The sequence below is a fragment of the Emydura macquarii genome, unplaced genomic scaffold, assembly GCF_026122565.2.
Source record: "Emydura macquarii macquarii isolate MOO-44397 ecotype Brisbane River unplaced genomic scaffold, CSIRO-AGI_Emac_v2 contig_18, whole genome shotgun sequence".
Lineage (NCBI taxonomy): Eukaryota > Metazoa > Chordata > Testudines > Chelidae > Emydura > Emydura macquarii.
The window spans coordinates 10,669,170-10,693,752 of NW_027130155.1; the positions used below are offsets into that span (position 1 = coordinate 10,669,170).

Here is a 24,583-nt window from a genome sequence, read left to right on the forward strand (position 1 = left end):
CCTGAGGATGTCACATGGATCACAGCTGTGTGCTGATTTCCCACGGGTTGAGAACCACTCCTTTACAGAGATATGTTTTTTACAATGCTGTGTTCATAACAGCTGTTTTTTTACTGTCAACATATAGAATAGTAGAAACACCTTTGCTAAAATGAAGTTCACAACTCAGAAATAAGCTTTGAAATCTCATAATAATCAACATAATTTGTTTGCTTGTAGGCAATGTTTTTCTGCAACTGTGAGGATCAGTATATGGGTGCTTACTGTGAAGAATTTAATGCTTGTCAAAGCAGGCCCTGCCAGAACAATGGAACCTGCGCTGATGTAACACAAAAACATGATGGGAAAAATTTCACCTGCACTTGCCCTACTGGTATGTTTTACATTGTGCTTTGAATAATATAGTTCTGTTTTAATATTCTGTGCATATCTTTTGCAATACGGTACTTTCTGTGTCTTTAGGTAGAGGAAGAGAAGCAAGGGGGAAAATGCTATAAGAACATAGGAGGTAGTGCTACAAAGACCACTAGATGTAGGTCTTCCTATTGCGAGCATTGTCCCAATCAATGAAACTACTCACAGTAGTAAGAACTACCTGCAACAGGAAGAGTTTGCAGAATCAGAGTTCAGACATTGCTGCCTAAAATTGTCATGTTATTTGCTTTTTGGTAAACACTTTAAATTGTTCTCTTTTGAATAACTAACATTAAGTGGTAGACATTATTCCTCTCAGACTAGTTAAATAGAATATATTTCTGTACTAACCATGCAGCTGCTGGATTGTTCATACAATTAATATAAAATAAAATTTTGCAAAAATTTTATAAAATGCAAGAGCTTAGTTGAGTAATTTACTGGTTTGGTTAATGATCAAATTATGTGTTTTAAGTTGCTTTGAAATTGCTTTATGAACATTTATTTTTTTAATATTTGATCAAATGAGTATTGGTGTCTTAATTAAAATTAAAATTAAACTAAATATGATGGCCAGAGTTAAATGCCAGAGGGTAACTTCATATAATTACTGTTATGCGCTGGTGGAAAATCCTTCTTAAGGAATCGGCATGAAAGAGAACGTAATGCTTTCATGTCTCGCATTTCAAAGGCACTGAGTTCATTGCATAGTTCTTAGATAAACCACTTCAATATGCATTTTCCAAAATTCTTTTGATTAGTTTTAAATAAAAAGCAGACTGGAACAAAGTTAACAGCAACATTAGAAAATTTATTTTCACTTCTTATAAATATTTTACCACACATTTTCAACTCTAGTAAAGGAAATAGGAACAATTTATTGGCTGTTGATATATCAGATTATTTTTTAGAGCTCCTAATTCTGAGAAGAATGAAAATGGACTTGTCTAAAAAAGGAAGAGATAACAGAGGAGAAAGAGAGATTAATATTAGAAGTGGTTAAAAGTGGCTTGTTTTATAAAATGTAGGCTAAATTTTGAAGTCAGTGTTGTGGCATCGATGTATCTAAGGGTAGAATTTAGCTTAGAAGGATCATCTGTTGGAATTTTTGATTCTATCGAACATGTCCTGTAAATCCTCCAATCATGAAATTCCTTTTGTAGTTAATAGAAGTTCCACACACATAGTACTTGCAGAATGAAGTCCCCAAAACTGTGCATAATATAAATGTTAACAGTTAGATGTGAAGATAGTGGAAATCTTATGATGAAAGTCAAATAGAATAATTAATAAATTGAACCAGGAATAATAGAAGATTCAAAGTGGCCTTAAAGAAAATGCTGTTGGCCATAGAAGAATTGTCTCGGTATAGGGGAATCTATCAGTGATGGTAATGCAGGTGAAGCAGCACCTACATCATTCTCCACTCTGCAGTCAGAGTAGGAGACATGACCTGGGTGTCCGTATGCCCTACTAATCCTTGGCTCTTGAACTGGCCTCGTGGGGCTGTTGGGTGTCAGTTCAAGCGATAGCAACCTTCTAACTGTTCTAATTTAGGCTAGGGTACCAACCCAGAAATGGCAAAATACAAACATAGCTTAAGGTAGCTATCTTGCATCATCATTCATCATCTCCTTGGCCACTGCTGAGGATCTGGCCCAATCATTTAAAAAACTTAATAATGAGGTCCTCTAACTCTGCTGCTTTTTATGCTTCTAGACTTCCAATCTCTCACTTCCTTTACCTAGTTTAACTACTTTGTATGTGCAGCTAAAAACTGATTTGTTTATGAGCTTTCATATAATGACCTGGATTTATACTGAAATCATGCTGGAAATGAGATATGACCTTACTATTCACATATGTTGCCCTCCGTTATATTTCATAAATATACGGAGACATCCAATGGTCTCTTTAATAAATAAGATATGTAAATAGAGTTATTTAATGCTTTAAATTCTATTACCTGCAAAGTACATTTAAGAAGAGAAAGATTAGACTGGAACTGAACTTGAAATTGAATGACTTGAAAAATCCCTACAGTTAAAGACATATTGGATGCAGTCTATTCAGAATTCATTGACCATAAAATTGTCCATAACTTGAAGAAAACACTTGAAAATGTATTTTTATATGCTGTCTAGACATAAACATATAAATGTTCTAAAATTCCTATTTAAAATTTACTATTGGACTAAATTGCCATGTACAAAATAAGATCACACTGATGGTAACCAGTAGTAATCCTTAAACAAAAATAACAGTTTATGAGGCAAAAGCTGCTCCATGGTTTCCATCATTTTAGCCATGTGCGTGTCTTGAGCCCATTTCTTCAGTGGAACTACTTGTTTGAGTAATGGCTTGTGTGTTCATCCTCTAGAAAGTTTCAGAGGTTTGCTGTGGCTGAGCTTGTAGGAGTATCCAAAATTAATATTTTTATCCAAAATTCATCTGAAATTGGGCCTGATCATATCATCCATTCATCCAGTTAAACTTCCCATTGAAATGTAATCCTTTAACCTTAATCTAAATCTTTTTTACTGAGATATTGAACAGTGAAGCTCAGAAGAAAGTTTCTGTATAAGATTTATATTATTTCCTGGTTTTATTTGGGTAACATTTCAGTAATCTCTGAAGTAATGTGTGTTTCACATTACTTGTGATATTTCTCATCGCAGACAAAACTAGAAAGTTTACAAACCTTTTAATTTAAAAAAAAAAAAAAAAATGTCAGCGAGATATAGATTCTTCCTCTGGCTGACCACTACTTTTCCCTGTTTCCCTCAAAAAATAAAAATAAAATAAAATTTAAAAAGAGAGGGAAGAAAAGTATCTTTGATTTTGAATTTTGGAGAGGGTTTTAGGTCAATTTTTACTTAATGCAACCCACTTTACCCATCATTATTTAGTATTTGAAAATTTTGAAATGAGTGAAAGATTGAAAAAGTGGCAACTTGGATAGGCACAAATTTTGGAAACATTGATGATTTACATTGTAGAATATCTTATCTGTGGATTAAAAAAATTCAGTGGTGGAAGTGATTTAATCATCTTCCACATATGACTACATTTGAGAAAGATGTATGAGCTTACTGTATCATCATATATAATGACACAGTATTTTATTGTCCCAGGACATTAGTTCAGGATTTGGGGAAAGTGGGAGATGTTGCATGATCAGTATGTTTTCTTCCACTAGGACACTTTTTGCCATGTAATCCACTACTCCTTCCGACATACTAGGTGCTACATTTGCTCCATGTGAATTCTGCTCTTACCATGAGGGCTAACACATCTTCATTTGCCAAGACTAGAGGGACATTGTGCATCTTGTTCCTGTGGAGTAACAGAAAGATATGTATGGCACCTCATAGGAGATCCCAAAGATCACTGTTACTAGGGCCAGCTGAAATTTTTTTGACAGACCTTTTTTTTAGTCCTAAATGCTATCTCATCAAAACCAAAATGTTCCACAGAGATGTATCTGTTTTGTCAAAAATTTCATCTGGAGGTTTCTCAGTACAGGACGGAATTTCTGATAAAAATGAGGGGAGAGAGAGACTGACTGAGCTCAGGAGCTGGGATTTGGACCTGGGTCCTCCCACATTCCAGATGAATGTCCTGACCACCAGACTATTCTGGGGTGGGAGGGGGGTTCTTTCTCATGTTCTTTAAATGAAGAATTTCAAAAGGTCTCAGTTTTGTTCCACATTTAAATTTCCGCACCTCAAAATTTTTCACTACAGGCATTGTTTTCTGCTGAGTCCTAAATGATCCTTGCATGATACCCTCAATCCACATATTTAAGAGTGACACTCTATCTCTTAGGTTCCTTATGGCCTCACTTTATAATATCATCTGTGTCAACAAGAGAAACATTTATATTGTTAGGTGTATTTGTTTTACCATAGAATCAATACTTACATATTATGAGCCAGATTATTAGTTGCTCCGTGCAAGGATTGGGAGAGGAAATAAGAACCCTCTCCTGAGTGCAGTGAGTATATGAGGTTAGCAGAAATAGCAGTGCTAACCCCCACTATAGAAAAAGGGAATGACAAGACCAGACTGAAGTCGTGAGTGCCAGAAGAGCTAAGCCAGCACAGGGATATCACATGCAACATATACCCGTTCAAAAGATGTAGCAGGAGACCTATGGTCTGCAGTCCACAGACATTCCCGAGTCATTTTCAAGGACTCAGGGAGCCAGATTTTTAAAGGATTTTTAGTCACTTAAAGATGCAGATAGGCATTTAGTTGTGTTTTCAAAAGTGCTCAGGCGCCTAATTCCCATTAAAATCAGTGGGAAATCAATGGGAGTCAGGCACCTAGTTACCTTTGGCACCTAAAGATGCAAATAGTATGATTTTTTAAGTATTTTTAAAAATCTAGTCCTTAATGTCTCCCAATACTCCTACTTGGGCAGGACACCTTTGCTCTCCCTTTACCTTCAGGCAGTGGCTGAACAGCCAGAATCGAGCCCCAGAACTTTTCAAGTCTTCATTATTTCTAAATCCCCTTTGACTAAAAATATACATATTAGGAACAGCACTTTCTACTGCTTTCTTAACCTGAGTGTTAACCCAAGCATGAGAAGAAGTTTTAATAAAACCATCAAGTTCTTGTATTATGGTAAAGAAACTACTTACATGCCAGTTTCTGAAAGAAAAACTTGCATATTTCCAATCCATTAATTTTGACCCTGAAGAGTGTTTTAAACTTTGATCTTAACCTATTTTTCATAGAAACGTACTTCCATAAAATCGTATATTAGTCTGTGTTTCACTCTAAGCCTTACCATTTTCAGTTCAATTCTGTAATGGTATGGTGCTCTTCAGGTTGTGACTAGAAAATGGGTCAGCTCCTACTTAAAAAAAAAAAAAAAAACCCGTTCCATTACATCACAATTATGTTTTTTCTAGAGCAACTCTTACCTTGCTGAGTCATGGCAGGACAGAAAGTGTGCTGTAAAAGTAGTGAAAATGTTCAGTTTCTACAAATGCAGACTATCACTATGGTGTAACAGTGATTTTTGAGCTAGTTCCTTATGTCTCCAGCAGACCAATCATAACTTTCTTTGTTCAGTATAGACCAGATCCTGCAAGGTGTGAATGGCCTCAACTCAATATAAGTTTAAAAATATCATCTTGCAGTTTTGGGCCCTAAAATGATGACCTTCATGAGAAGGAATTTTCATTTTAAATAAAGATGTCAATTTTATTTAAGGCATTGTGGCAACAGCAACCTCTACTAATAATAGTAAGCATCCTTCAGTCTCAAGAGACCATGGGTGTGCGCTCCTGAGAGGTAAAAAATGTATTCAATTAGTCTTATGTCAGGTGAGTCTGTGGCTGAAGAGACCCACTCGAGAGAAATAATCTCTGCCGCATTTGTCACATTTAAAGGTGCTGTTTCGACCCTTTGGCTCTGCCTTCTCTGAGCTCTTTTCTCCTCTGCTAAGATGGACTGCATCCTCTCATAACTTTGGAGACCTTTATTAAGCTCTTGTTTCCAAAGGTTGCGGTCCTGAGTATGATCTTCCCAGTTATCCATATCCATGTCCATTTCTTTGAGGTCTCATTTGCACACATCCTTGAAATGCAATTTTGGGCGTCCTTTAGGTCTTTTTCCAGATGTCAGTTCGCCATAGGGGATATCCATTCATTCAGCGCACATGCCCAAGCCAGCAGAGGCATCTCTGTTTAAGGAGTATTTGCATGCTGGGTATACTGGCCCGCTTGAACACCTCAGTGTTGCTGGCTCAAATTCCAAAAATTAAATGAAGACAATGCACATGAAAGCTATTGGGCCCTTTTTTCCTTATGAGAGTATAAGGTCCATGTCTTGCTCCCATACAAAAGTGTACTAATAACACATGCAAGATACACACAGATCTTTGTGTGTTCTGTCAGTTAATTATTTTGCCATACCCTCTTGCTCAGTCCAGATATTGTTATAGCAGCTTTTCCAATGTGGATGTTGAGTTCTGTTTCAAGTGAAAGGATGTCTGCGATAGTGAATCCCAGGTGTATGAACTCATCTACCATTTCAAGTTCATAATTACTGATGTTGATGGAGAGTGCTGCTTCAACTCCTTGGCACATTGTGGTTCGTCTTTTTTACGTTTATAGTAAGCCCAAAGTCTTGGCAGGCTTTGGAAAAACTGTCCATGAGATTTTGGAGATGGACTTCTGTGTGGGTTGTCACTGCTGTGTCATCAGCGAAGAGGAGGTGTTGGATAAGGGCCTCCCGAATCTTGGTTTTAAATCTGTCTTGCAAGATTGAACAGCTTTCCACCAGATCTTGTGTGCAAGTAGATTCCTTCAGTTGAGGAACCAAAAGCTTGTTTCAGTCGCAAGGAAAAGAAGATCCTGAACAGAGCTGGGGCAAGTACACAGCCTTGCTTGACCCCGCTACGAATCTGGAAATTACTAATAGCTAATTAGAATTAAAACACTGTTGAAACTAATTTATTATAATAATAATAACTAATAATACATTATACTACCTAACTCTTATATAGCACTTTCATCACTAGACTCAAAGGTCACACGGTGTCTGTGGCATCCCAAGTTCTGGGCTAGTGCCCAGCCATTGGACCATCTCAGATATGCTGCTATAGCATCTGAGAACCTCATAACCATTATTTTGTTTATCTATTTGTCCTCATAACACTGCTGTTGGTAGGTAGTACTATTATTCTTTTTTTTCTGAGAGAGGTCACATTAGAATGCTTCCCTTCCTCCTTAATCATTATTCCCTACATTTATAAGTAGCATAACTAGGTGAGGGAAAATTACAAAATAAATTTAACCTTGTTTTAATACAACCACTAGTAGGTAAATATACATATGGACAGGGCATTATACGAGCAATAGCTGAACAATATGCAGGAAAAATTCTTTAAAAATCAGTTGTTCACCAAAAAGCTTTTACAGATCCTTATTTAGAAGCACTATTAAGAGCCTCTTACAGAGACTTAGATGACCCCCTAGAGACAACTTCTAGTTAGACCCTGTCTACACTTACCTTTGGGATTCGGCGGCAGTCGATGGGAGTTACGCAAGCTACACAAAAAACTTGTGTAACTCTTGTTGATTTCTGGGCTTCTCTTCTGCGCGTCGTCTTAACTGCACTGCACCACTTGCGAAGGTGGTCTTAGTACGTCGATTTCTGGATCGACTGAGCCGGTCTGCACTGACTGCTCAGTCAATCCAGAAAAATTGATCTGACGGCGGCGACTTTGCCGCTGTCAGTGTAGCCGTAGCCTTAGCCTTAGTTTTCAGATTCTTTCAAAATATTCTCCTTGATCTTTTAGTTAGTCTCAAGATAAAGACATTTATTTTAAGACTCTACATTTTCTTGGGCTATTCAGGTTGTCCCAGGATTTCCCTTTTCAGTCCTTCTACCACCCTGCAAGTCAGAAGACCAACTGTCAGTGTGGAATCTTGCTCCAAACTCCACACACGTTAGAGAATCCAAACACCTGCTTGGTTTACTGATTTTCCCAAACCAAATTTAAGAGCTGTTAGACAGATTTTTCAACATATTTATCTTTATAAGGTAGGCTAGTGCTGCTATTCTTATTTAACAGCTGGGGAACTGAGGCACAGCAAGACTAAGTTACTTGCCCTGGGTCACACAGGAAGTCTGTGGTGGAGCAGGGACTTAATCCCAGATTTCCCAAATCCTAGGCTAGCACCCTAGCCACTGCCTTATTCTGCCTTCTCTGCATTTAGGTGGGACATTCATACTATACATCAGAGTTTGAAATTTATTTGTCGTTTTGATTAACAGAACAATCATCCAAAGTGAATTGTTACTGAATCAGTGGGGTTATTCTGTCGATACTCAACATCTCTTAGGATACAGTATGCATGAGTTTTACAGAAAGACATATTGCAATATATTGCATTTGCTTCTAATAAGCTGAAAATGTAATAGGGGAGAGGATAAAAAGACACTTCTTTAGAGCATTTCTAACATCATGAGTCCAAATTCTGTTCCTATTAAGGTCAGTAGGAACTTTGCCATTGATTTCATTAGTACCAAAGCTGAGTCCACAAATATGACAATTGGGTCTTACTTAATTTTTCTTACTCTGCTCTGTTGTTGTTGTTATCCTTTCATGTTTTCAGAGATTTTTTCTTTCATTCTCCTTGTCTTGGACTTACACCTCTCTCTCTCTTACAGTCTCTCATTCTCTTTGGGGCAAATTCAGCTATGGTGTAAGTGGGTGCAACTCCTTTGAAGCCAAAGGAGTAAGACTCATTTGTGCAATTGAAGAATTTAGTCCTATTTCTTCAAAAATGTTTTGGGTTTGGCTTTTTAGATTTTTTTTTTCTTGTAAATTTCTGCCTTTGTTTTCTGAAACCTACTGTTTCTGTAGTATTTGGAATGACTTTAGTCACCGCTTGCTTCAGCTTAATGTTCACTAAATTTTCTATTAGTACATATGTCAATATATCAAGAAATGAAAAGTGGAAACTGGTGGTCTTCAGGTTATTTCTTTTAGAAAAGATTCCAACAGATTCACTTCACTGCATATTCAAAGTTAGTGGATGAAATGGAAAATAAAAATAGAATAGAATATACTATAAACTTCTCATTCTGAAAGCTTTCAGGACCCACAGTATCTGTGAAGTACCATGTTGCCATAATCTTGCTAGAAGAAAATGGTACAGAGGTTTGTTACAGCACAAAATGAATAGGCACAAAGATTCTTAAAATGTATCTGACCGACAAGCTGCTTTTTTGTAATATGACTCATTTAGGAAACTGTTAATTTGCAGCCTTCATTATTGGCTATTAAAGACCAAAATAATTTTTCTTTCAGTAGAAGAACACATGCAATGTAGTTGTTAATTAGATGGAATATATTTGTTTTCATAAAGCTGACAATAAAATGTTATCTTTATGATGTGATTTGTTCTAGGCTCCTATGACAATCACAGAAAACCTAGCTGATTATTTTAGCAAGCTGCAGAGCCATGCAATTACATGACCCTCATTTGACTAAAGTTTTTACAGTCACACAATGAATTCCAATGTAATTTTTAGTTTCACAGACTTACACTTCTGAAGACGGGCATAACTGAAAATGAAGTAAGCATATTCATTATTGCAATATGCTTCAGAAAAATAATCATATGAATGTAAGAGAGAGCTTGAAACTACAGAATATGTATATCAAAAGGAAATTAGTTGGCTAACATTGTTCTGCAGTTCCTTGTGGCTGTGCTTTAGTGTTATGTTCATTAAGTACTCAGCACCATTGCCAGTCGTAGATACTGAAATCCACTGTTCATCCACGGTTTGTGCATGGTAAGATACAGTGTCAGTGCAAGCTTTCTATCACTGCTCTGCTATGTAACTCAGCCCTGACTCAGAAGAACCACCTTCAGGAGATTCCTTAGCTTCTTTGTTGAGTCTGTATGCCAGTTGTGGTGTTAATGAAGATACAACAGAGTTATTCTGGATTCATGCTGGAGAAAGTAGGAACAGAATTTGGCTCACGGTAGCATGTGAAAACACAAAGAATACACAGAGAAGAGGAAAACTTTAGAAATCTTATCTGGTGTAGAGTTCTATCAGTTATACACCTTTCGGGACAAATTCAATGCTGACTTACACCTATGCAAGTATGTTGATTAATTTTAAGTGTATGTATGCCGTATAGGCTTTTAAATGTTAAACACTTTACTTAAAAAATTATTCAATCAGTAACGAAGAAATATTTTTTCTGCATGAGGAAAACAGTCCAAGCAGCTCCAGTGCCTTCTGCCCCTATTAGAATTCTTGATGCTAGTTCCCAAATTACACAGCATGGTATGAGTACCTGTGTTTAGAAATATACTTCTAAAGAGAGGTGACAGAGAACTGCCCATATGTAGGGGATTCAAGTGCCTGGACTATGTTCAAGAATTAGATTTCTGATTGAGTATATATTTTTTTAAAATCTTGAAATGTCTAATGGAAAAGGAACATGCACTGTGTTTGTTAAGACTGTACTACTGAATGCTAGTGTAACTCTCAATTTAGAGAGAGGCTTAAATCACGAAGCTCGTATCTGGAAACAGATTCAAATCTGAACTTCCCCAAAGTTTGTTGATATTCACATTTGGTGCTCTGGGTTGTTCTAATCCAGATCTGGATTTGAAGTTCTCCAGGGTGCTTACATATAACGTTTTGATTTTGCCCAGTAATAGAGAAGTGCCTTTGTAAAAGCCGAAATACAATTATTTAAATATATTTTATTATATTTATATATGTATTTATTCTTATTTGATAACAATGACTAATCCTGAGCACTTTTCAACTGTAGATCGCATATCACTTTGCATTTTACAGGTGGAGAAACTGAAACACAAGACAGGTTAAGTGACTTGTCCAGTGTTAAACACCAAGTCAGTGGTAGAAGGGGGATTAGAACTCAGTCTCCTGATTCCCAGTCTTATGCTCTAGACCAGTGGTTCTCAACCTATGCCCATGGACTGCTTGCAGCCCAATCAGCACACAGCTGCAGCCCATGTGACATCCTCAAGGCCATGCTGGGAGTATATATATATATATTGGGTGGATTCAACCTACATAACACACAGAGAACTGCATATGCGGCCCACAATGGTAAATAGGTTGAGAACCAGTGCTCTAGACATTAGGCTACCCTTCCTCCCCCGTGTCTCTGGTGAACTTCAGGTCACATATTGTAATACACATAATTCCATTTGATATAACTAGGAATTGTACAGTTTGGCTGAAGATAATATGCTAAATATTGCTGCTTTTTTTTTTTTTTTTTTTTGCTGATGAACTTTAAGTATTTCAGTGGAATCATGCTTGGTAACAACCAAATGCATAGCAAGGTAACATGCAGTACCCTTCTCTTCACACACATATCCCTAGATAATTAGTAGAAACAAAAGAAATAATTTTAAATTCAAAATGAGAAATGTGTGGTACTTGTTTTAGGATTTGAGTTTGGAGTATTTCATTACTTAAACAGATAGTTATATCTAGGTTTGTTCATTATTCTGAACCTAACTATGTTGTCTTCAAGCATATGGGGAAAAAGCAAGCTAACAGGCAATTGGCATTATGGGTATGTCTACACCGTGGGGTAATATGCGCTAACATGTTGTGTATTAATTGGTCCATGAAGACCCTGCTGGTGCATTTAAAAGTTCCCTAATGTGTGTTAATGTAGTACTGTTTCAAGCAACACTAGATTAAAGCTCACTACAGAACATCTAGTGCGTACCAGCAGGGTTTACGCAGACCACTTAATGTGCAATATTTAAGCACATGTTTTAGAAATCACAGCCTTGTAATGCACTTTACCTCACTGTATAGACAAGCCCTACATTGCACTTGCAATCTGTTGCTTGAGACCTTTGACGAGCTCGTTTGGCAGAATTTACAACTGTGGCGATCATATCTACACATCTCTCACTTAAAATAAACAACCCTCTCTGAGGCTCAGAATTAGGAGCAAATGATATTCATTCAGCACATGCACAAATAATTCAGAATGACTAGTCTTGTTTAATGTCTCCCTAGAGGTTTTTTATGTTCAGATTCAAAATAAATTTGAAATTCATTTGAAGTTCTTTGTGGTTGCACATGTGCTTATGAAAAATCTCAATTTGGTAGTATCACTATATTTGAATTTTGATTTAGGTTGCTGGAACGAAGTTCAGGTTCTTATAAATTGAATGTTTTAATGAAAATTAGAATATTGAGATTGTGTTGAATACTGTTTATCTCTAGGTAATATTGTTCAAGGAAAATAAATTATAGTTAATTTAATGGTGTAATGGCAAATTTGATGATAAAACCTTAATTTCTCTTCACTTTCTAAAACATTTGAATCATGATGTGTAGGTTACACTGGAGAACTATGTCAGTCAGAGATTGATCACTGCAGCCAAGACCCATGCAGAAATGGAGGTACCTGTTTTTCCAATATCAGTGGATTCAGTTGTCAGTGTCCAGAAGGTAAATAGAAACAACTTCTCATTTTAAATCATACCTCTTATCAGCATTAACCAAATATGGGATATATTTTGATGATATAATTTTTTAGTTAAGTGAAAATATAGTTGAAGCTATACCTGATAAGACATGAACTTAAATGGATAGAATTCCAGATTATTTTCATCACCATTATTAATGATGTCCAAACCACATTTAAGGTTCAATGTATATGCTGAACAAAAGCATTCTACATGTTCTTTTAATCTCTCCTATCTGGAAATCAGGCTAAAGCTCTTGTGAGAAAAAGACATGAGAATCTCATTAAGTTTACAGTTCCTGATTTTTGTCTTGTCCAGAAAAGCAAAAGAAAAGCCACCGTCTCGTGATATTTTGATACATCTGCTTCTGTTCCAAGATAAAGTAGAAAGTTTATTGGTGTGCACTATTTTAATTAACTGAACATTTTTAAACCTCTGAAAAGATTTGATCCATTCTAATTTTATTTGAACTGGTTTATCTATCACTATTTGAAAGCCTTGAAGCCTTTTCATCAGCAAACACTGTAAATGTTAACTCTGTTTAATGAGGACATTGTGATGTTGAAAGTGTATCCTTTTTATAACATTATGCTGCCTGCAATGGCTGGCTGCATAAATTGATTGCTCATATATGATCAGTAATGAAAGCTTCCAGTTACAAAGTTTTCTATTAGTCATCAGTACCAAAATGACAGTTGATTGTTGTCCAAAGCTAATCATATTTTCTCTTCCAGTTCACCTATAGTTGTCTTTTTTTTTTTTTTTTTTTTTTTTTTAATTCTTCCAACATTTATCTTTTTTACAGTTGAGTTTATTTTTAGGTAAAAGTCTTTTAGATAATTAATAATTGCTTATCTTGCAGAAACATACACATGCTTAATAAAGAAGGGTTTTTTGTAATTGCTTCAGACTGGCTTTTCTCTTTCCCTGCAGTCAGTTGCTCTGAGTGACCCAATTAACAGCTGTGTTGTAACCTAGACACTGACATTATATCAGCAGTCTAAATCTTGCATTTTAGAAGAATTTTGAAAATTGTTTATTTTTGTTGTATAAATAGTATCAGAATTCAATGAGACCAATCATAAGATGTTGGGACTTAGCCAAATATAGCTTGACTGCCTAATGAAATTTGTTCAAGTATCTTATATAATTAGCTAAAAGAAAATATTATCAATAAGAACAGTAATTTTGAAAAATACCTATTGCTTAGATATTTTTTGCCAATTTTGAAGGTGACATTCATTCGTGTGTATAATATAATGCTAACACATGCTAATACTGACCAAGGTCAGCTGTCCTAGGTCATTTCCTTAGCATAAGATGGGTGGAACTCTCCAAAGCTCTTAAAAGTTGTGTCCCCTAGAGCCTCTAGAGGCAGCATTAGTGAGAAGGGATGTGAGCCCTTATCCATCTATGTGATGGGGCCCATCAGGCTGTCTCAGCCCCCTGCTGGAGGTATTGGCTCCCTGACATCCCCTGCTTAAGGAAAACCCACTTGGGTTGGTCTACCAGCAAAATTTAGTCCTCCTGGAGGTGACACAGGCCAACGGGGAGTCAGCGGGCCAGTTAAGAGGGCTTGCCTGCTTCTTCTGAGCAGAGTGCATGGTGAAACTGGAACAGAGGAGGAGCTTTTCTGTGCTCATCCAGCCCTCCATGGCTAGTTTGGATCCTGGGCTTAAAAGTACTGCCGAGAAGCATCTGCCTTTTACATTTGTTTATTTAAAGGCATGAACAGCCAGATTATTTAACTGTTTAAAGACAGTCTGATGAGTTTACGGCACATTGCCCTATTTGTAATTGGCTGCCACACCTTGTTAACTGAAGCAGGGAATGCCTGCAATGACACGTCCCAATGCAAGGAGGTGCAACAGTGGCATGTGGAACTGCTTACACCACACTTGTTTTGTTGTTCTGAACCCCCTTGAGTTTAATTGTTGCCCTTGCCATGGCTCAGAAATACCTGTAGGAACCTGTGCCCCTCCAGCTCAATTTACTCCTTTCAACCTCAGTGGTTTTGGATATCTTTGTCCTGTGTCCACCTGATCATGCAGTCAGGTCTGCTTCTTTTCTTCTTAATTATCATTTCTGCAGCTCTTTCATTGCCACTGCCCCAGGAACATCACTGACAACCATTCTCCAGCCTTCAAAGATCTTGAAACAACTTTGATATCATGGCCTGTGCTTTATTTTGAGTATTACAGTAGAACCTCTGAGTTACAAACATCTCGAGAATGGAGGTTATGTTCGTAACTCTGAACAAAATGTTAGAGTTGTTCCTTCAAAAGCTTACAACTGACCATAGACTTAATACAGCCTTGAAACTTCACTATGCAGAAGAAGAATGCTGCTTTCCCTTTTTCTTGGTAGTTGACATTTAACACAGGACTGCACTACATTTTCCTTTTTTTTTTTTGTTCTCTGCTGCTGCCTGGTTCCAGTTCCAAAGGAGGTGTGTGGTTGACTGGTCAGTTCATAACTCTGATGTTTGTAACTGAGGTTCTACTGTAAGTGCTGTAGTCTTTAGCATTTTGCCATTTTTGCTTAGTGCTTTGCTGTTTTTCTTCTTGGTACTTGGATGCCATTTTCTGTGGCATTTTTTGCTGTGGTACTTCACCCTCTTGCTTTGCGTCTTTTATGAAGCCTTTGCTCCTATTCAGCTCCAGTCTTTCTGTTTTGTAGCAGCTTCAAGGAATGTCTGTCTGCTGCATGGACATCATTAATGGATGCACATTTTCTGGCTCACTTCTCTGAAGCTTTCTGTGTGGGGATGTCAGATCTAAATTCATATGTCACTGTGGGTTTTCAAGTGTTTCAGAGAATCACTCTGCTCCCTTCTGAGGGGACTTCTCTGCCTACAAAGAGACCCCCATAAATCTGGCAAGAAGCCAACCCAGGATATTTTGAAGGAGAGTTCCTTAAAGCATAAATCTGTGTTGCCCTTGGCCAGTGGGTACTTTTGCTCTTGTTGGCACTGCTTGCACTGGTGCAGACCCACATTTCCTCCAAGTCCAACAGTGTAGCTTTACCACCAGGGCAGGGGACTGAGTCATGCACCTAGTCCATGATGACCTAGGCATCTCAGTGATGAAGTCTTGGTACTGAGGACCACCTCATTTGACGAGCATTAAAAAGCAGAAACAGACAGCACCAGAAAGAGTCAGCTGCCCTCCAGCATATCTGAGCCAAAGCCTCTGACTCCAGGCAGCTGCACATCAAAGCCTCCAGTGTCCCCACTCCATTCAGGTTCAGGACTATGAGACTCTGTGGCAGTGTGTGTACAGTGACTTTGTCAAATTCTTTCTGTTCATCCTTCAGGTTGCCTTGATGGGTGCAGTGCTGTCTATGAGCCTGTGTGAAAGGTTATTGGAGCTCTAAATGCAGTCAAGAGTCCTTTTGTACTAAGATTGACATCCACAAACCAGAAAGTCAGTTCAGACAGCACATGAACTTAGGTCTTGTCCCCAGTAACCCAGACATCTCCTGTTCTAAATGGTGTTGAAGCCTGTTAACGCTTCCCCATTAGCTCATCTCTTTTCCAGTGTGTTCATGGATTTAAGATAGGTAATTAATTGGAAATATTGCAGAGTTTTAGGCTTTGTAGCCTTCAGGAAAGGGACACTTTCTGTGAAAGGCCTCATTTGAGGAACAGTAACTTGTGTGTTGTCTTTTTCAAAAGTAATTTGTATAGTCCATCAGAGACTATATGATATGCTCAGATATACAAATACAATTTTTAGAGCAAGTGATTTGTGCACTGGGATTTGAGTTGGTCTAGGCTAGCATCCAGAGTTAAGTGACCATGGGGAAATATTACTTTATGACTATATAAAGAATATGCATATATTACCATAGAGAACATGCACATACTTTCAAAGGCAGAGTGAGCTGAGCTGAATTGAACAGAAGCACCATTCCTGTTCTCACACTGCACATCTAATGCACTAATAAGTTTCCATTGTTTCATTTTAGTATAAAAAATTAGCATTTATTTTCTTAATAAAGAATTCATATAAACATGATTCAGTTTTTCTGTAGGAATCAAAACAAATGTTTACATCACGTCTTTTCTTACTATAATTTTAGCCAATGTAATGTAGTATCAGACGGATTTCTACTCTGTGATTAATGCAATAAGCACAGCACAAAACCACCATATAGATGATATAGTTTTTATTAATGTTGCTGAATAACATATAACTTGTACTTATTGTATAGAATCAGGATGGAATTGGATGAGGAACTGTTACTTTGATTATGTGTTTACTCTATTTGTTATACTTGCTGCTACTCTAATGGATTGTGAAATGCAGGACAAACATTTTCCCTTTTTCCAAAAAAACTGTTGCTGTTTAATTACATTATGCTGCACCATGTTGTCATTAGAGTCCGTCAGCATGCAGAGCTAGATTGCCCCTGCCAGCAGAAAAACCCTTGAAAGGGGACCACAGAGGGCAGGTAGAAAACTGCACTGTGTTCATCCTCTGAGTTTTATAGAGTCATCCTGCTCTAGTGAAGAGAGGTTTATGGGACTACACATCTAGCCTCCTAATCCTTTGTACATAAAGTATTCTATGGGCAAAACATCTCCAAATTTGCAGCATTAGGTGCTATCCTTCATGTATGGTTGCCCTCCATAGCTGTGCTGGTCCCCTTTCCTCAGCTGCATAGCTGTGGCTGCAATAATGTTGCTGTTGAGTATCCATCTTTCCTAATTTTGTCCCCACCACAGGGAGTGGAGAATGCTGCTACAGAGCTTGCATCTGGCCCCTTCTGCAAAGACAGGGGAAGTTGTGTTGGGATAGAGTATCCACCAAGCATGTTAGCTATGATATTGTCCAACATACCAAGGAAATGCAATATGCAATGCTAACAATAACAGGAATGTCAGGTTTTTGAGGGGAAGAATAAGGGCTGGGTTTGTAGTTGCTATGTTATAAAATACAATATTGTTTGCCCTGACGAATTATATTGTCATGTTCTTTCTTATTCCATTTGAAACAATATTTTTATTATCTCTCTATGAGCTTTTATTTGGGGATTTTTAGGGAGCAAGGAGACTAAGGAGGAGACTTTTCTGTAAATAAGCCAAAGAATAGCTACTTGGAAGTTGCAGGTGTGCTACGTTGCAGATCTGCTATTTTTAGAGTGCCCTGACATGTTTCAATTCTAAAAAAATATGATTAGCTTCCAGTGTAAGCTTGGGCTCTTGCTCTGCGGCCCTTCTCCCACTGTGCCTAATTGTAGTTGCATGTTGAGAGGAGGCCTTTCTTTCTGAAGTGCTAATTCAGCACAGTGGGGAAAAAGCAGACCAGCGGCTAGTATACATTTAAAAACCTAAGGGTTGGAGAACCAGGAAGTCTGAGAATGGTAGAGAATGAAAAGAGCAGGCGGGAATGGAAAATATAAGCACTTCACAAAAAGGAAAAGGAGAAATAAGAGCATGTAATGCATGGCAGAAGAAGAGATGGGGAAGGAAATAATGAGGAATAATTTCAACATGGCCCATTTATGTTCTATAAATAGAACCTGTGTTTTGGAAATCAGGTATGTGAGAAGTATTAAAGGTGAGCTTCTTGAGCAATGAAAAGTAAACAGATTGAATTGCGGCAGTTCATTATACTCATTAGATAATCTTTAATAAACTAGAGAATCAGGCTTGAAGATTCCATAATTTTCTTCTTAACAGTATATTTCAGCTCTGACATATATCCAAAATAAACTGGAAAATAATCTACTAGGTGCAGTTATTGAGACAACTTGTTTTCAAGGCACAATTGGATTTTACATTTCGAGAAGTAGATAGAAAGAACTTCTGCGCTTGTGTAAGGACTGGATTAGATGACCCAAGAAATCTCCTCTATCCCTATTATAGATACATGTGAAGTGACTGGGAAAGGGACATTTATTTTATTCTCTCATTGTGTTCTGTTTGGGTCACATTGACCATCATATTTCAAGCCTCCTGGTAGTACATGTGGAGGTATATCCACCTTTAAAAGAACCTGTAATGAAATAGCTAGAGATTGCTTTTAAAAAAAAGAGAGAGAGAGAGAGAGAGAGAACAAGAGAGAGCAGCCATCAAGATTCAAATATCCATGTTCAGGTTATGTTCAGCAGAATTCCATAAATATCTGTACCACACGCTCAAGAACCTGTTCTGATTATACTACAATTACAGTACTGAGCATCTTGTTCTCTTTAATATATAGTATTGATACATTTTGTGTTAGTTGATTTGAGTACCGCTGGATCACTTCAGTATTTTGATTACTTCAGATGCTTCTGAACCAATGAGTATTTACATTACAAAATCATATAAATCCTAAAAGATCACACTAGAAATAGTATTCACTATACTACTAATAGAGCTTAAAAATAGCTACTACACCAGGGGATTGGAACATAGCAAATGTTGTTCTTATAAATTATAAAGATGTAGAAGGCCTAAGGAATTACAGACTAGTTAGCCTTCCACGAGTAAATTGTTTGAAACAGAATAATAAAGCACCCACAAAATATAGATATGATAGGGTCTAAACAGTTTATGCAAAGAAAAATTGTGTATCACCAGTCTTTTAGAGTTCTTTGAACATGTCAATAAAGAAGTGGGTAAAGGAGAATCAGTTGATATAATTCACTCAGACTTTCAAAGGTCTTTGTCCTTGTGAGAGGAAAAGTATTGTCATTGATCAAAAACTGGCTAAGGGATAGGAATTAAAGAACAGGTCAATTTTCATCATTTAAAAAAATTAACAGTGAAGTGTCTAGAAGCTTTTTGCTTTCCATCTGGCTAGGAAGTATTTGTTTATAAGTGTTTGCATCACCTGTTAAAAACAAACAAACAGCCATTTACATGAAAAGCAAAATTATTTTTTAGTTTTTAATTGTGTTGGTATTTTCCATGTAAATTTAAATTTATTTTTGCAAGAAAACTACTATTTCAGAAGGGAAAAATAGCAAACATTCACCTTGCGCAAAAGCCTCTTGGAATTTTGTTAATTTTGTGCCAAAAACCCACATACTCTGATGAAAGTGGTGAAATGTTGCATATATTAGGCATCTCATTTTTACAGAATTGTAATGAAAATTCCATTTCCATTCCATTTTGTATTTCCTCATAAAAAGGCTTTCTACAAGAAAAAAACAAAAAAAAAATCTTGCTTCCTTTAGCACTTATCCATATATTTCAAATCTAAAGATTTTGTAATGTCTAGTTCTAGATGTTCACCAACTTCATTTATCACATTTGGGCACATTTCCTAAGATTAGGTATAACATAATCTCCAGCCAAGTTGGTTGTTCACAAACTGCATAAAAAGCAATATTTCACTACCTCTGAAAACATTTACCTTTCTTAGTTTTTGCTTGGCTGTTATCAGTAGCCAACTAATTAAAATCCTTCCATGATCAGAAATCTGGCTTTCTTTCAGAGCTCTCTTATCTCTGAAAACATTTCCTGATCTACTTTCTCTTGCTGTGAGGGAGGTCTACAGCAACATTGAAAGAATATCACCTCACCAACTATTTCTGTTGTCCTTGACTTCTAGCCAAATGGTCTCTTCTATGTCAGCAAAAATATTTTTATCGTATCTTTTGAGCAACGGAATTCTTTACTAATTTTGCCATCCCTCCTTGCTGCCTGTTTTATTTCTTTGCCTTTGGTAATTCTGTATTCTGATATCTTAAATCCCCAGTCCTTTTCACATTTTAATCATGTCTCTGTTATACCAATAATATACCTATCTTCAGGGCTTCCTGTTTGCCATTTAGTTGATGAAAAATTCACAGGATATTTATCTGCAAATAAATGTAAAGCTGAAAAACCAATTTTTACTATTTTTATGCTGTTCTTGATCTGTTCACTTCTATTAATTTTTTTATTTTATTTTACTGGTAAATATTGATGTAATCAGAAGCACTGAAAAGACGCCTTCAGTTTGATTCTAGTATTTGCATATATTTAACTCATATACAAGACTGCAACTGCAGAATAAACAAATTTCCCAACACATTCAAAGATAACACAAGGGCAACTTGCTTTAGTGTATTTAAACCTGCATATGCTGTAGAATTGTTTTGTCCCTTGAAACAACATTATCATCTGTTAATCTTCTCTTTTTAGGGAAGATTATTGCAAATGTCATGTTGGAGGCCTCAGCTTTTCCTTGATCCTTTTTAGACTGGTTTCAGAGTTAGCAAAGAGGACACAGTAGGCTTCTTGGCTGATCTCCTCATTGTAATACACAATTATGAGTTCTTGCTGATTATTTTAGATCTTTTGCCAGGCTTAGATCCTTCAGTTTTTCTGCCTTTTTTTCCCTTGTGCCTGGCTGACTTTGGGAAATGGATATGGAGCTAACTGGTGAAAGCTCAGTCCTATAAAGATGGATGTAATGTTTGTGGCCCTTGGGTAAGGATTAGGAGGATATGGACAAGATAGTTTCTGTCCTCTTTGTTGAGGGGTTTCTTCAGCCTTTGTCCAAGATATTTGTAGTTTTTTGATGCTCCTGGAATCCTGATGGCAGCAGTGACCAAGAATGCCTTATGTTTGTTTTGGCCTTGCTAGCCATTTGTGGTATTTCCTTTTTAATCCTCACTGCAGTAATCTGTATCTTGTTAACATCCATTGTATTTTTCATGGGGGTAGTAGGCAGAATCCGCTGGAGAGAGCGGATATCATCTGGTTGTAAGGGACTGCTCTGATTTCCCCTTCTCTTAGTACATTTCAGGGAGCTGACTTTGATCTATAAAACATCAGGTACCATAGTTTAGGAGTTTACTGAGGGAGAAACTACCTCTCCCAGTGAATCATCAGGGTATTTGAGATCAGCTGCTTGGCTCAAGCTTGTTAGTCCCTAGATTTTAAATGTTGTCCGGCTGATGGCCAGGTGTTCCCTGCAGAGGGCCCTCAACTCTGGAATTTTCCTTCTTTCTCTGGTCTTACATACCAAGCCTTTTGGCATACATATTTGTCTCTGATCCATTTGTGAATATATGGGGAGGAATAAGCTCCCAGAGCAGTTGCAACCCTTATGCTTGGGGAGCAGCTGTCTGTGCATACAGGGGGTAAAAAGATGGTTCATTCTAACTTCATCCGTGTGCCCAGGGTCTCCAGAAGGCATTCTTTCTGAAGCTCCCATTGGGGTGGGTAGCGCCACACCTTCTCCAAAGCAGACCAGCATGGAAAACACAAAGCACTTAAGTATTTAACATACTTCTCAGACTTAAATCTGTTCCCTGTTCAGCAGAATTTTAAAGCACATGCAGTATTGCCAGTTCCAACCAACCATTCAAAAATCATGGGACTGGCTTAAAAACCATGAGATTTAAAAAAAATACATAGTTTTTCACCTGCCTTCTCGGGTTTTTTTACTGTTAGTCCAAGTATATTTTATATACTGAAGTTTGAACAGCAACTTTACATTGTTTATTTGTATTGTGATTCCTTTTTTAATTAACTTGAAAGGTTATGACTATGAATGTTTGTATGAAAAAACACTTTTTATCTACTGTGGTGGGGTACATGTAATGAATTCTGATTCATCTCTCCAGCAGCTGTGTATACAGGCCTGCCTTTTTTTTCTTTCAGTTAAGCTTACTGTGTTCTATGTTGATGGGAAAGTGGATCTTGTGGGAGCTGGTGGCAAGACATTCACAGTCTTGGTCTCTTAGCACTGGAAATTGCTGTCCAAACCTAAGCATGATGCTCCCTTGGATAATGTGTTTTCCTAAGAATGAAATGACTTCTCTATGGTCACAGAACAGATCAGTGGTAGAACCAAAGAATAGAGTTCAGGTTTCCTGACTCCCAGTCCTGTGCCCTGGCCACAGGACCATACTGCCTTAGGTTAGCAAGTGTCTTATGCAGTAGGATTAAGGCATCTGAGAAGCAGTACTGTGGGTCTGATTCTCCTGTCACTTACATCAGTGTTCCTGTAGTCATTAACTTCTTTTATATGTTTAGTTTAAATCCGTGGACCTTGTTCTGATCTCAGTTATCAGATGTAATTCTTCTTAAATTAGTGACCATATTCAGTGTTGACACTGCAGTAGCTGAAAAGCAGAATTTAGCTAATAAATGCACATATTACATATGCACATACGTACACATGCAGTATATTATGGCTATAGCGCCAGCAACATTGATTTAAATAGGAGTTGTAGGTGATCAGAACCTCTGAGAATCGGGCCCTAAGTTTTGCAGTCTGGCCACACAAACATCAGATTATCCAAAACTAGAAGCTACTTTTGAAAGATTGAGCCTTTTGTGCAATGTCGTACATCAAGTTCATGTCAGGGCATGGATCACAGTTCAGCAATTCCTGACTGCTAGACCAGTCCACGAGACCTTGCTGCCTCTTATCATTAAGAAGCTCACTGATGAAGAACACATAGTATGATTTGAATATACCATTGTATGCTGATTCTTTATTGTTGCACTGGAGAATATGATTTCATCCATTGCTTGTTTTGTGGCATTGTTCTGTTTTTAAAATCGATAGAAATCTTTGTGTACTATAAAACTACAGTAAAATAAAATTGCTGTTTAATTCACTTTTGTGTTTGAGTCATGACTAATTATGGAGAGAGGGGAAGAAAAACTCAAAACTTGTCAAAATGCCCTTGAAGTAACACATCCTGTCAGGATTAATGGAAATGTATTACTAATGAAATACGACCACCTGAAGTGTAAAATGACATTATTCTGAGCAATAATACCTACATGATCAATAGTAGATAGCAAGAGATGCCACAATACATGTACTGAATTCAGTGTTTTGTCTTGTTAGTAGGATCCCTCACAAGCTTCACAATCCTATAAGAAAATGTATCTTTAGATGCAAAAATCTCACTGTTTCACACAGGTACTTCTAGTTAAAAACTTGTCAAGTTGACATACTAACTCTTTGAGTTAATCCTAAACTATCAATTCAGTTTAATTCAAGGAGAGAGTATTGGCATTTTAAGTTATACAAGTGTTCCCAATGTGTAAGGAAAAAAGAGGCTGTCTCAGATATTGGTCAGGGCAAGTTTAACCCACTCAGCAGAGGGTTAAATGTCACGTTTGAGGTTTGATCCTGTATCCATGTGTTGTTATTGTCCCTTTTGATCCATTGGTAGCTTGCAATATAGAACAGTGTCATCTCTACCATCCTGCTCTTTTCTGCCAGGGTCGGACCCCATTTTTCCTCATTACTTTTTGATGCGACTTATTTATGGCTCCTTGAATAATGTTTTTTGCACTTCGTTGTATTTCAGACATTGTAGCAGAAAACGTCTGTGTATCAATGCCTCCTCTGTAATATCAGTTGCGCAGTCTCTCTTTTACTCTGAGACTGTGCTTTGTATGTGCCAGTTTCCACCTCTACTCTGTGGTCACTGATTCTGTGTTTGGTAAGAGTCAGCCTCCATTTTGCACATTTCACTGTAGTGAGATGGTCTGCTGGGGTGATGGTTCTGAGCAGGAATCTGCAGCAGTCTAGCTTGTAGCTGTTTTTTGATTTGTTCTTCTTCCCATTGTCTAGTAGGTCAGTGCTTTAGGTGCTGTCCTACCATCTTGAGTATTTTTGATATTGAGCAGGGTTGCTTTCCCACTGGTCAGGAGGTTAAAGTTGTTGAGTCTGGGAAGTGATGATATGTAAGACTGGATTATTCATTTCAGTTTAGCTTTTGATCTTCTTCTGCTTTATGGCACAGGGAAGGTTTACTGCTTTGGCTGAGTTGGCACCAGAAGTTCAGTATTCTTCTTTGTCTTGTTTTATGATACAGCTTGAAGACTGCAATATGTCTAGTTGATTGCCTGCCCCGCCCCCACTATATGCTAATGATAATTTTTATCTTATTACCTAATAGGAAAAAATGTTTCTTTGACCTAATACAGTGCATTGAAAAAGAGATTTCAGCTACTATTACGACAGACAACCACATGATCTATCAGATAATGACAAAAGCAGCATGGTCAAGTGGACTAAATAACTCTTGATTTCTCATCCTGTTGTGCCACTAGCAAGTTACAGCCTTGCTATGCTCCCATTTTCTCCATGTGCAGAATCAGGCTATAATACTTGCCTATCTCCCATGAGTACTGTGAAAATTGAGTTGTTAAATATTTGTGCAGCACTTTTAAGTTGTACAGTCCTAAGAATAAGAAGATA

At 37.3% G+C, this 24,583-nt stretch overlaps 1 protein-coding gene across 1 annotated transcript in view; it reads left to right on the top strand.

Moving 5' to 3' along the window:
- DNER (delta/notch like EGF repeat containing) overlaps positions 1-24,583 on the top strand; it is a 215,930-nt gene that overhangs the window by 150,146 nt on the left and 41,201 nt on the right. Inside the window, 2 exon segments of the mRNA XM_067558948.1 lie at positions 220-373; positions 12,298-12,411. Coding sequence (XP_067415049.1) covers positions 220-373; positions 12,298-12,411 — 268 coding nt within the window.